The 14,623-nt window shown below is 34.4% G+C and overlaps 1 protein-coding gene across 1 annotated transcript in view; it reads right to left on the bottom strand.

Moving 5' to 3' along the window:
• Window positions 1-14,623, bottom strand: part of RYR3 (ryanodine receptor 3) — a 219,232-nt gene that overhangs the window by 104,888 nt on the left and 99,721 nt on the right. The window contains exons 31-38 of the mRNA XM_074149970.1: window positions 14,407-14,567; window positions 13,467-13,632; window positions 10,463-10,549; window positions 9,864-10,090; window positions 8,026-8,827; window positions 7,310-7,510; window positions 6,642-6,744; window positions 2,621-2,758 (exon numbers count right to left, since the gene is read on the bottom strand). Of these exons, the coding sequence (XP_074006071.1) occupies window positions 2,621-2,758; window positions 6,642-6,744; window positions 7,310-7,510; window positions 8,026-8,827; window positions 9,864-10,090; window positions 10,463-10,549; window positions 13,467-13,632; window positions 14,407-14,567 (1,885 nt within the window). The remainder of the gene's footprint in view (window positions 1-2,620; window positions 2,759-6,641; window positions 6,745-7,309; window positions 7,511-8,025; window positions 8,828-9,863; window positions 10,091-10,462; window positions 10,550-13,466; window positions 13,633-14,406; window positions 14,568-14,623) is intronic.

A 14,623-nucleotide genomic window follows, 5' to 3' on the forward strand; every position in this document is an offset into this window, starting at 1 on the left:
AGTTTATTTTTAGCTTTCCATTGCTAAAATGACTGCATGCACTTATCAATTACTTAATGCATGCGCATTATTTCTTAAATTCATTAAACTACTAAATAATATTACTCAAAGCATTATAAAAAAAATTATTACAAAAATGACCAGCTGCTATATACAACATCCCTCTGTGTTTATGAACATGCTTGGTTTCTCTGAAAATCCAGAACTTCAGAGAACCAAAAATGGTTCATACACACTATAGCACTTATTATAAGCCCTGGCAGCATTTACAAGTCAAAACTGATTTAATGCAGTAGAAAAAATAAATTCTTTTATTCCCTCTGTATAAAGGTATATAAAAAACCATATTATACCCTGTAAGTGTTCAAATACTTGCTGGATAATGCTTCTGAATCTGGTTGTAGATATATGAAGAAAACTTGCTGAAACAAATTCTCAGCCTCCTTTTATGCCATTAGGCATGGTAAAATAGTAAGATGACAGATATGAAATACAGCAAGCATATGGCATTTGCGTATAAATAACAACTAATGTCATTTTAATTTACTCTTCTACAGACAAGACAAACTTTCCATCTTTTTGTATTACAAAACCCATGAACTACATTGCTAAGTTTATCCATCACACCTCTGTGTGTAGAATAACCTTGATTCAACTACATTTGTTTTTTACAAGAACTAACTTTAATTCAAGAGTAAAAGCTTTCATTGATTAACAGCTGTCAAGCTTTGCACAGCTTACTCAATACAATATACAAAATGGATATATATGTTATCAGTTGATATATATATATATATGAATCAAGCCCAATCAACCTCCACAGCGCCATGCCACATGTATTGTCAGGCCTTTTTAAGAAGAAAGCTCATCAGTCTAACTGCTCAGCATCAACCACAAGAGAGCCTGGACTGTTTTGTCTAGAGAAGAGAAGGTTCAGGGGCAAACTAATCAATTTATGTAAATAAATACCTGAAGGGAGGAGGTGAAGAAAACAGAGGCAGGCTCTTTTCAGAACCCAGTGACAGGACAAGAGGCAATGGGCACACAGTGAAACATAGGAGAGTCCACCCGAACAGAAGGAAACACTTTACTGTGAGGGTGACTGGGCACTGGCACACATTGACCAAGGAGGCTGTGGAGTCTCCATCCTTGGAGATATTCAAAAACCTCCTGGACATAATCCTGGGCAACCAGCTATAGGTGGCCCTGCTTGAGCAGGGGGTTGGACCACATGGCCTCCCCAGAGGTCCCTTCCAGCCTCAGTCATTCTGTGGCTCTATGAATCGCTGCCACATGGCATTAGAGATCTGAAAACAAAGGAATAAAGACTATCTATTGGCTTACTTTTAAACACCATTAAACTAATTAACTTTGAATAAATATTGTATTCTTCAACAGTTACTCTCAGCTCTGTTGCACTTACTCATCTGTGCTAGGTGGAAGGACTGTTTTCAGTGATGTAATATACATTCTCCCATATATATTTTTCCCAGATCTCTGGATTAAATTGTCTCTCATCTCATTAGTTTCCAAACATATACACAGACTGTTCAAGTGTTTTGAGTTAAATATTTATATTTTTTAGAAATGTTAATAGCTTAATATTACTCAGTAAAACCACAGGGATATCCCAGTACTCCTCCTCTATAATATTCCACTGCAGAAAAGAACATTAAAAAAAACATTCTGCGAAATGGTGTCTGTTCTCACATATATTTAAGCAACATGAAAGCTCACAGTAAAGGGCAATGAGATTTATAAACTATAGCGAAAGGTTTTCAGGCAAATTGATGATATCCAGATAGTATTTTTCTCTGCCCTCTGATTTTAGAGACGTATGTTAAAGATCTATAGAAGCAAAGAGCAGAATAAAAAATAGCAATACTAAATTCTGGAAAATTCTCGAGACTTTATGAATAACTGAAGAATTTATGAATACAGATTTTTATTTGTGAAAATAAAGATGTTCCTTCTGTTTAATCAAATAGATTTGCTTTTTTTTTTTTAAATCAGAAAGGATACAATATAGAGATATATATGTGCATGTATGTGATGCTTGAGATAAATCAGAACAAGTTATTAGTCTTTAAGGAATGTATACATTTACCATCATCAAGTGAAGTAAGTGAAAGCCATTCCTTTTTATACAAAAAAACAAGAACTCTAAAACCATTTTTTCACATATATCTTGCTACCGAGATGCATACAGCTTTTCATGCAGCAAAGAAAAATGAAATGGAGTTAAGCTGTAAAGAAGAAAGTTTTTGCATTAAAAAACCCCACAGCATATAAATGTAAACTTCTCAAGTTTGGAATGCTTGAGTCTAGATTATTGTCTCATAATCAACTTCTTACATTTCTCTGTAAAGAATATGCAAATTTTCAACCCCAGGGTTAATAATCTGGATCCAAAATCTTCCATGCATTTTAACATCTTTTTTAACAATGCGTCTAAGATGCTCAGTATGTAGGATAATTGTTCTAAGAAGCAGAAGGAACTTCAATGGCTAGTCTCCTTCTTCAGCCCGCTATAAAGTTTTATTAGAAAATACACTCTTGCTGACTGTGTACACCTTTAACACTTCCATCACAGAAGTATTTATGTGGAAAGAAAACTTACTAGGAGATTTCTCTTCTTCCTCCTTAGGTTCTACTTTTTCTGCTTTTGGTGGACCTTTGATTTTATACATTAATGAACGGAGTTTGCCAGTCAAGGAGGAGTCTTCCTCTTCCTCTTCCTCCTCTTCTAGTGGAATACCTTAGGAGATAATAAAACTGGTTAGAAACAAAACCTAACCTTTGAAGATCAACTCTTGCAATATTTAAACAATACCAAAATATCTACAGGAATTTTTTTTAATCAGCAAATTTCATACCAGAAAAAAATGTTGTATGCCCAGCAGCTTTAATGTGTTAGCTACAGTAGCAGCCCTCAAATCACGTTCAGCACACATACTTCTTATATCCAGATTTATAGTATTATTTTTTCAGTATTATGACCAAAGAGGTAGTATTTTTTAAAGACTAATATGGCAATTAATTTTGACTCAGAGTCATATTTGATTAAATACGTAATCCCTTGTTTCATATTGCAGAATGTAAGCTAAAGAAAGAAATTTATGGCTGTATCCCATGATATAGTACAATTTTTCAGTTGAGATATTTAGCAGTCATAAACAAACATATAAACTGAATTTAAAACTAAAGCAGCAGATGTTCAGAGATCATACTGATGATACACGTTTTTCTTGAAAATGTATACGATGAGATGGGATGTCATTTTACGAGGTACTTTAATACAGTTCAGTTCACTACAGTGCTTCACAACTGTTCAAAGCATTTTCAAATCTTTCACATCATCTTAGTAGATAACACGTGTTATCTACTGCAGAAGCACAGAACATCTAAGCAGGTTCCCTTCAGACCAGAACTGTTTGTGCCAAGCTGAAATGTAAGCTTTTGCTGTTTGGCTGCTGGTCAAAGTGAAATTGAGAAAAGGAAAAGATTTCCAGACTGTATACTAAAGAGACACAAGCTGGAGCAGAGGGAAAAAAATAAATTGCAGAGACTAAAACTTGTATTAAAAAAAGAAACTAAGAAAGGAAAAAAGACTGAAAGTGGTATCAGGTTAGAGAAACTTTGCTGCTGGCAGCCACCAAGGGGAAGGAGTTGAAGTTATGAGTAGGAGTGACTAAGTGAGTAGGAAGAAAAAAATTCAGAGGCAGTGGGAGCGAATGATAGAACTAGAAATTGGAACTGGAGACTATATATGGAATTTAAGGAACGGGAAAAGTGAGACCAGCTGAGCAAAATGAAAAGCTAAGAACAAAGGAAGGCTACAGTCAGCATCTGGAAAAAGTATGAACAGGAGACGCAGCCAATAAGGAGAGGAAAGAGAAAGCAGACAAGGATGTTAAAGAAAGCAAGAAACTATCTGGCACTGAAAAAAATAGCTAGGCCCTGGAAGCAAGAGAGAGAGACACTGGGAGGAGAACTCTCGAGAAACTAAAATGGACAGACAAGAAGAAATGCACTGGGATGACAAGTTAAGGCAGTGTTGGACCGGAGGAGATGGGGTCTGTGACTGCCCCAGACAGGGTCTCATTTACTGCTCCATATCATTCATTATTGATTCTGCATCCTCTTAGAATTGCAATCCATTCAGAAGCTGACCATCTCATGTCGCTACTGGCTAATCAGTTAATTCAAGTGGCAGAGGTCTGTGTACTAGAACAGATGGTTGCAACCAAGATAAGCGTCTATTCGATATTACGCAATAAAATTTGTTGTAAATTTGTTTTGTTTATAACCAAGAAATTACACATAAAAATTATGACAGAGGACTATTATTTCTCTGGCAAAATTAACCACTCAAAGTTAGGACACGCTAGGATTAAGACTGCCTGAGTAACTTTAATTCAGACTATTCGCATATATTCATTATGAAACAGCTTTTAATTACTTGATTGCATACATATTTTTCCACTTAGATCACAAAGTATACTTAGTATTAAAAAGCTGATTAAATATTCCAAGCACAACTCCTATGCATTTTATCTGGAGCTGTGATTGCTCAGTACTGATTTTCAGGTCTAAGTCAGGACACAGATAATGAGGAACATTTATCCGCAGTGACCACCTATGATGAATGTGTACAAAGTAATGAATATTGTTTTGTTTAGAATTCAGAGGATCATTAAACTATTTTAATCATGAGCCTGTGCCTTCTCTATCTTCAGGTCTCTCTCTCATTCAACATACACATTTTTAATGTAGTAAACAATAATAATAGTACACCCCTAAAAAGAAAAAAACAAACCACAATCAGTAGGATTTCACCTCATTGAAAGATGAAGAGTGATCAGGAGCTAAGCTAACTCAATAATAATACCAGCAACAAGGTAAAATAAATATATTGCAGAGTTCAGACTTTTCCAAGAAAGCTGGGGATCTTCCATGACCTTCATCCTGGAGTCTCAGAGAACTCTCTGATGACAAAATAGGCATTACCTTTGAAAATCAGAGGTCAGATCAAGTGCTAAGTGACTGAACAATGGAGATGATGGTATCTATCTTAACAAAAATAGGAGAAAGAGGAGTAGATACAAGGTTATTAACTATTCACTTTAATGCTTGGAAGGAAAATGCTGGAATGAAAGAAAAAATTTTTGGTAAGCGCTGAGAAGCCAGGATGAATAACAATCAACACAGGATTGTCAAAATCAAATTATGTTAAACCAATTAGATTTCCACCTATAATGTAGCTAATCTTACAGATACAAATCTTGATTTTAAGGACTTTAATACGGTCTTGTACAATATCCTAAGAAATAAGCTAATGAAACATAACCTAGATACCCACTGACCTACTCAATCCTTGGCTGAGATAGTTGAAAAATGGTAATTGGCTTATCACAAAATCACAGCTTGATGGTTGCTGGAGATTCTAATAGAGTACTCAGAAATAGCAGCACAAGATGATAGCTGAAGCCTTAACAACACAAGCACAGAATGGTATCTGAGGCACCATGGCTACAAACAGAAATCACAAACTGTTAATTACAGGTCACTAAAAGAATGCAATTCCGTGAACTGGGTAAAAATGTTTTTAGGGATAACCAGTGAAGAAAGAACTATCAGGCTGTATTAGTAAACATTTAAAAGTGACCTCAAGTAAACAGAAGGAGGAGGAGGAGGAGGAAGAAACTATAAAGATTACTGCGCCCTTCCTCAGGAGGAACTTGAGATGCTGTCAATTCATTGCAGTGACCCCGCCCCCTTCTTCTTGAAGAAGATGGGTGCTATCAACCACAGGACCAAGAAATACATTAGAAGAGTGACTACTAATATATCTACTGAGTAGGTGGATATGAAAAAGCTTGTTTATATGAGTTTTAACTGTATAATTATTGGGAAGCAGCAGTAATAACTGGATGATTCAGGCTACAAATGTTAGTATCATTGTAAATGGACTAATAAATCCATGATTGTCTTGATTAGACTAAGATTTCAATATACTAACAGAAGATTTTTGGCATCACATACAAAATGTGATTGTTTAACCCACATAAGTTGCACAGGGTATCTGATACAGCTCACCCTTGAGGATACCCTAGGGAAATTAAAATTCAATGACTGGGGCAACTCAAGCTCTGCAGCGCAGTGGTGTTTTATAATGACTGGCAGTCACAGTCATGTATACACCAGGAAACTAAGCAAAAGCAGCAGCCACACCCCTCATCTAGTGTTTTTTATTAAATTTTCTACTGCTCAGCTTAACAGCAATAATATTCTTTCAATACCTTTTACCTGCTTGTGCTCATACACATGCCCATCTAAATCTTTTAAGGTAATCCAAGTTTATTGTTTGGATAATTTTTGTTTTTTCTAAGTAAGTCTAAAATTGACATATAAACAGAATAATACTGGATAATGTTTAATAGCTATATAACAATGAAACTTAAAACCATGCACAGATTTCTCGTATTTTTCTGTAATATGCACCAAAGTCTGTCAGGAAAGTCACAGTACACAGTAACATATCTAATAATTAATTTTTTTTTTTTTAACTGATCTGTTCTTTTTTCATGTTAAGTCTCAAAAAGGCAAACAAAAAAAGGTAACAAAACCTTGCCACTTACCACAGTGAATAAGAAGATCATCATGAAATTCATATAACTCATCCCGAATCTCCTCTGGACAGGGACAATCCTCTCCCAGTTGAAAATTCAGCAACATATTAATCTTTAAGGGAATTAAAACATAGTTAAAACACTGGGATAGTCTAAGACATATTCTAATATATAGCCACACTTTAACTGTTTATATTCAAATTTATAATCAAATTAACATATAACACAGATTTCTAATACAACTTAAAAGAAATTCTAAAGCAATGGTACCTTGTAAGTTTTAATTACGATTAACATCAAAATACAGTTACACTTAATAATAAAGCTATTTCCTGTAGGTAGAAAAGACTATTTCCAATGTATAGATGTCAAAATTATCAAATTATCATCATCTTGCAAAACTGAATGAATCTCAGCTCCTCAGCACTGGGCAGCAATGTTAGATTTTTTTTTATTGTTGAGAAATCCTAAGTTGACCTTGGTTTAGAGCGTGAATTCTTAAGTACAGGTATAAGCATTCTGACATTCAGCATTTTGTAGGCATCTTAATAAATTTTATTTCAAATTAAATTTTGGTTCTCTAGCAGTTCCATCAGTAGTTTAGAAATCAGAACTCTTATTTTATGATCACAAAGAATATATTTTATCTTTAGATTTAACCATTTGTTTAATATTACCTGTTCTTGAGGAGGAGACCGAAATTCTTTAGTCTTCTTGGCAGTCAAAGCAGCAGACATGTTCAAGGCTTGCATAAGTTCATTGTACCTGTATTTCTGATTATATTGCAATTTTGATACATAACGGTCTGCAAATGATACAATTGCTTCCACTCTATGTTGTAGCTCACAGTCACAGAAATAACTGAGTAAATGACACATCTAGGATAGAAAAAAGAGACTTAAGTTCAACAGTTTAAGAAACTAATTGGGGAAGAACTACAGTGGATACTATACATTGCAACAGACTGTAAAAATGAGAGACTTTTTTCCCATATTTTTCTTTTAACATTGTAAAGGTGACATATTTATACGGTTTTATTATTTGATTGATAATTCTATAGCACATTCACAGTCTTTCACTTCATGTACTCAAAACATGTAGAAATCACAGAATCATAGAATAGTTTGAGTTGGAAGGGTCTTTTAAAGATTGCCTGGTCCAACCCTCCCTCTTTTAAAATACACCTATGAAATTAGTATTTGCGTATCTATTTTGAGTGCAGATATGTGCAGAAATAACTGCATCATCATCAAATTTGATTATTAATGTGAGGTTATAAGGCAAAGTGGAATAAAGATCTTTAGGATTTCAAATCTTACAAACTAGACAAAAAGCACTACCTTTCTTTCATCAACAGTAGAACATATGTAATACTTTTGTATTAAATTGTTACCTGAAGCTTAACAGATTCTGGTAATCTTGTCTGCAACAAGCCCTTTGCGGGGGCTTTCGTTTCTCTTATTGCTTTCTCCCCAGCTTCCACAGCTTTTTCTTCAACTTGTGTAACTTCTTCTTTCTCTGTCCTCTCTTCTGTTTCTTCCTTGTGATCTCCAAACACACTGGGATCAATGAGGAGTAACACCTGCTTCACATCATCATCATCAAAAACCCCCATTATGAGCAATGTTGCTATCAGTTTAAGAACAGGAACAAACTGGAATGCAACCTGTCCTCCAACCGGGTCTCGTATATGAGTGCCACTACACTGTACCGCCTCTGTTAGCATACTTATGGCCTTGGATTTAAGTATATCAAGGGGTATCTCTGGGCTGGATGTCTGATGTTCTTCACTGGTCATAATAAAGCATGGAGTAGAAAAATTAAAGCCTGGTTTCAGACAAGTGCTAAGCCCTACTCCAGGTAAGCCATGCTTCTTTGTTTCATCAGGATATAATTTAATAGTTCGAGTTTCATCTGTAACTGGAATGATAAATTCATTGTTCATCATGAGCTTGGTTTGCTTGGCGTGCTCCAAATGAATACTAATAAGCAAGTCATAGAATCCGGAACGTAGGAGTCCAGGTAAGTATTGATTATCTATTGTATAAAATAGCTGAGATACATCCACATGGCTACAAAGCGCATAGGCAACTCTAGTGTTACCTAGAGCACTGACTGAGCTATAGAGCTTTAAAGTGTGGTAGTGAAACTTCATCAAATCTTCTTGTTCACATAGTTCCAAAATATCAACGCATCTGTTACGAAATAAAGAAACAGAACACCAGTCAATTCCATGTATCATAATTTTGTAAAAGAAAAGTTTTATAATCTCTGCACATTTTGGTCAGTTCCACTTTAAACCATTAATTCAAATGTTGATACTGACTAATCTTAACATATGCACCATTAAAACAAAGAAAATTATGGTAATAATTTGCTGAGATTATTGACAATTGGTACTCCATAGAAAAAAAAAAAAAGGAAAAATGTAAGATAGAGACGCTTCTTTGGAAGGTATGGTAAATTAGAGCTTGTTTTTAAAGAAATGTATTTGGAATGCTGAAACTACTGTAATACTGTCAATAAACAGTGTCTGTATAGCTTAATGAGGATTACTGTTTCATTTTGTCCACAAAACAGTATTTTTTACTCTTTTCTTGAATTCAGTTTTATTAACGATAAATAAACTTGGTTATTGAATTATTAAAAGAAGCTGCAAAATAACAGATACAAGTACAGCAGTTAAATCAAGTTTCCTCTACGCTTTTGTTTATAGTTTGATTTGTCACTGGTTATGACATTTGATGTTTGGACACATCTTTCCTATCCTCACTCTGAATATAAAACCTAATGAAAATCTTAGAAAGTCAGGATCTTGTCAATAAGAACATGAGAACTTCATACATGTAAATTCAGTGCAGATGAAACAGATTACATGTTTTTATTACAGAAAGAAAATCAGCAAAATAGTATTTGCATGTTCATTTTATTTTTTTCAAGCTGAGAAAATCTCTATGTTTAAAGACCTAGAGATTTAAGAGATATTTTATAACTTAAATAAAATCAAATAGTCGTGTTTTCTCTTTTGTAGGCAAATGTCATCACATGGCATTAAAAACTATTCAGCCTCTTGTATCTACTTAAATTTCATGAATATGATATTATAGCAGACCAGAAATTCTAAGCAACTCCAGTGTAAGTATTCTCCAAGGCAGGTTTAACCAACACCCAGATAGCAGCTTTCAATACATTTTTTCCACATCAAGTCATGGCAGTTCCTTCCAAATGTACCTGTTTTCTTCTGGGATATGAAGTGCCATCATCTGGAGAGGTTCCAAACACTGCACAACCCAGCCATGACGTTCACTGACACGCTCAGTTTCTACTTTTAGAAAGCTGTTTGGCATCCTGCTCCATAAAACAGGTGTAATTGTTTGCACATCAAGGCGAGGGGGACACTGAGGAACAGGATTTCTTTCTTCACTTTTAAAAATTGCTGCTGATAAAGGCATGGTATTCTGCAACAAATAAGTGTATTAAAACTATTTTTGTAACATCTAATATGAATAAACCTGTAATATCAAAGGGAACTAAAAGTTATTGACAGCAAAGAACTCATAGAAATATATAAGTTATTGCAATAAACAAAATCCATTAAAAAACCCCAACATTAAGGGTGTTCTCCCTAAATAACTTTAGTTTATTTTGACAAATGCAGTTTAGATTTGTTGAAAGATTAGCTTCATAGAATAATTACATTTACAGAAGTAAACGTAGAAGTAAATAAAAAGTCACACCATTGATTCAGTCTTCCTAAACAAATTCAATTGCAGAATTTCTGTGGAAATAAACAGATTTAAAAGAGCACTTTTATAGAAAATATTTTGTACCTTTAATTTACCAAGTTCGAACTGAACCAAGTTAGTGCTTGTAGGCTGTACAAAAGTTGCTGGAAAAAGCTTTGTGTTTGGTTCAACCTAGAAGAGAAATGAGATTAAAAACTTTAAAAAATTTTAAAAAGCAACAAAAATCTCCTCCCAGAATGTGATATGAAATAAAATAAATACCATATAGCTTACACTTCAATATCAAATAATTGCAGACATATCCAGTTGATTAGTCTCTGCCTATATAGTTACCTCTAATACAGTTATCTAATATAGTATGAGTTATCTTTACAGGCTCACCTAACTTTGAGACACGTGTGTCTGCTGCCTTATGTTCTCTCAACACCTGTAACAAGAATTTCTGGTAACACTACGCGTTGACTCTTCTCAAACATATCCAAATCCAACACCTCATTCTAGAGCAGCTCCTTAAAAATCCAGCCACTTTACAGCTACATACTTCGGCTCTTGCTCTAGGAAAATCACCGCAAACACAGACTGAGGGTAGACTACAGCTTTTTGGACCACCACTTTTAGAGTTCTTCCACGTTTTATGTTGGATAAAATAATTTACTACTAAAAAAGCTCAAAAACCAATTTCTAGAAGAGAGGGAAGCAGAGGGAGATAAGAAGACAATGAGATCGCATCATTTGATCAGGATAGTGCAAATCTTTGTTTCCTACTAAGATTAGCAAATTTCTGATCCGTATTCCAGAAGTAGAAGAATGTAATTTACTTTAAGACCTCAAAGATCTCTTTCTTTCCAGGCTTAGCATTTGTCTCATCTTATAAATTCACAGAGAATCGCAATGAATCACGATGCTGCAATTTTAAAGTGTCTGTTTGGGCTTGGGACTTCTTGACATCTACATTATTTTCATTTCCCCATTATAGCTGGACTCAAAAGTTTATATCAGAGTAGTAACACCAGTTTATTCTGAAGAATTCTCTACAAGATCACCCACACCTACTGTGTGGGTGAAAAAAATAATTAAAGAGATACTTATAGAATAGTATATTACTAAAAAGATTTCAGTGTTCCAGGGCGGCTGAAAAAAGGTACACTCTATACAATCAATCAAGGTTTCAGGAGTTCAATTAAATATTTTAATCACATCATTGTGTATTTTGTGTACTATGCATATACATTATTCATACTAAGTACAATTACAATACTTGTGCTGTGAAGGAGTGAAACTCCTAACTTTGGGGATAGAAAACTATCAAAAATTGCAAAACAATAAACTGAGAATTACATAAAAGGAATAAAAAAATCCATATTCTTTTAGATGAGAAAACAGCTCCAAAACACAATTTAACTTAAACAAAAAGTAAAATAATACCATATACTGAAAAACCTGTATGCAGAATAAAGTTTTTTCAGAACTACGATTAATGGGATACATAAAATAATGTGGGGCCAGGTATGTACATTCTAATCTCTTTGATAAGGAAAAAACACACAAACCCAAATCCAGAAGCAACGCACATACCGAACTGAAAGACACTACTAATAAAATGTGTCTTTTATTTCATTAAAACCTTAAAGTAACTGACTGAGACAATGTAACTCTCAACCCAGGGCCAAAGATAGATATTTCCTAGTAACAATAATTGAATTTGTCATTTCTATTCCTGTTTGAAGGTCAGAAAAGCTTTACTAACTCAGAATAAAATAATGTATCTTGTAAAACAATGTTTAAGATCTCCTTTCTGCTACGAATACATTAACATTGGCCTGACAATTAATGACAAAATTTCAAATATATATGCATACACTATCTTTCATTTACTTTTCTATCATAGACACTGGTTTTTTTCCTGAATATCACCATGGCATTCAATATTTAGATCAAGAACTACACCAAAATTCATTTATTCTCCTCAATATGTTGATCAGGAGGCCTTTCAGAAAGAAAACTGCATACAAATATCGTCCCCCTACCTCAGTTAAGAAAGCTGAAAAGTACAAACTGTTACAAGGTTAGAAAAATTACCCTGCAGCCTCTAGACCAGACAAATTTCAGTCAGTTGCTGCAATTTCGGTGAGAGATTAGATCTACTAAAGTATCTTGAAGATTTTATTTTATGGTAAAACTATTCAAGACATGAAAACTAAATATGACTATTTTCAATACTTTCAAAAATAGAGAAAAGACTTAAATTACTCCAAATAAGCAAAGGTTGAGAAATATTTCAGACATAACACTCCTGTTGGAATATACAATTGTATCTCTACAGGAAGTACTGGGTGTTCTAATTTTTCAACAGACCAGGTGCTAACAAGTTGATTGAAAAACATTTTCAAAAGCAACTCCAGATATTTTTCCATGGAAAAGAGAAGAAACGGAAGAGAAATAATTGTAATTTCTGAGATTATTTTAAATTTAGTACAAAGAAATGTTTATATTAATTGCAAGTCATAAGAGGAAAAACCTGAAAGTGGTTTTTACACTATAAGCAGCAACAGGCATCTTTTGCATATTCTAAATATGTATTTTCCTAGATTTCTTTCCCAAATTAGAAAAACAGGTAAAGGCTGTTCTGTGAGAAAAAAAATCAACAACCAAACTCCCATGGTTTTGTTCAGAAGCTGCCATATTGATTTGTATGTAGCTAAAAAAACAGCATAGCATGGGGCTTAAGCACTTTTATCTCCCGTTTTCTTTCCCCAGGATATTGACATTTAATATCCTCCCAGCATGGCACTAAAGTCTCTGAGCACTCTTGCAAATATACCAAGATTACAGCTGCTAGATCATCCCCCACCCCCATTTACAGGCTGTGTGCAACCCTGCCACATTCATTTTCAATGGAGTCAGTAGACAAAGCTCCAGTAAATTTAGATGAATAAGAATAATAAGGGATAAAACCAGAGTAATATAGCAAAGCATGTTATTGTCACACAAACAGTGTTCACTTAGATTTCCAAATGAGAAAAAACAATTTTATAGTAGCATCAAAATGACCAGCTTACTAGATAGCTTCCTGAAAATCTGATAATACCTGATAACAAGTGCCAAGCTCTTTTCCATTGGCTGTGAATGACAACATTCCAGTAGCCAGGTCAACAAAGCATCCGATTTCTAAATCAACATTACTGCGACCTGATCTTTGGGAATTAGCAATCACATCTCCTCCCCAGACCATATAGCAATTGCTGCGCTTCACACTGAAAGAACAGCAAAAACAAAGAAAGCAAATCATAGGTCACATGGAAGTTGAATGTATTTAGTGAAGACGTACTTTTCAACAGAGTAACAGAGATCCTCAAAGACGTTTGTGCTGCTATTAGTTTTGTTTTCTTATTAACAACCCCCCCTTTTTTTAAGAATGTAAGCATCACAGCTAAGGGATCATAGAATCATAGAATGGTTCGGGTTGGAAGGGATGTTAAAGATCAGCTAGTTTCAACCCCCTGCCATGGGCAGGGACACCTCCCACTAGACCAGGTTGCTCAAAGTCCCATCCAGCCTGGCCTTGAACATTTCCAGGGAAGGAGCATCTAGAGCTTCTTTGGGCAACCTGTTCCAGTGTCTCACCACCCTCACACTAAAGAATTTCTTCATAATATCTAATCTAGACTAAGTGCATCTTTATTTTTTTTCCTTTTTTATAATTATGAAACAATTTTACAAGCTTCTGTGTGCTTATGTAAGATACATTAAAACAAGTAACAGGTTCATCCACAGTGACCAAATATGGATGTTAAAAGAAAGAAGCATCACAAAACATTCAAACAGAACATTAATGATAAATATACTCACTTTAACAAGTCTATGTAAAACACATTCATATATAAACGAGCACAGAACACTCCCACTCAATAATCAATTTTATTACTAGCTTAAATTAACATTTAAAATATCATCAAGCTTGTGCATAATCAACTTTTGAGCAACAGCATTAAAATATAATCTTTAATAAATGATAAATAAATCCATACCTTTCATGAACCCTGCCTCTCTCATCACCTAAAGTAACTGTCACTGTACAATTTTTATTTAGGTCAAAATTCTCACTGTAAAAATGATAGTCCGGCGTTACCCAGCCAACCCAGACAAAGGATGGGTCTTGGCCAGCAAATATCCGTAGTGAATAAAAATACTGAAAAGAGGAAAAGAACATATTAGTAATAGAAATTGAAATTATTTTACCAAGGA

This window comes from Numenius arquata, chromosome 6 (assembly GCF_964106895.1).
Source record: "Numenius arquata chromosome 6, bNumArq3.hap1.1, whole genome shotgun sequence".
NCBI lineage: Eukaryota > Metazoa > Chordata > Aves > Charadriiformes > Scolopacidae > Numenius > Numenius arquata.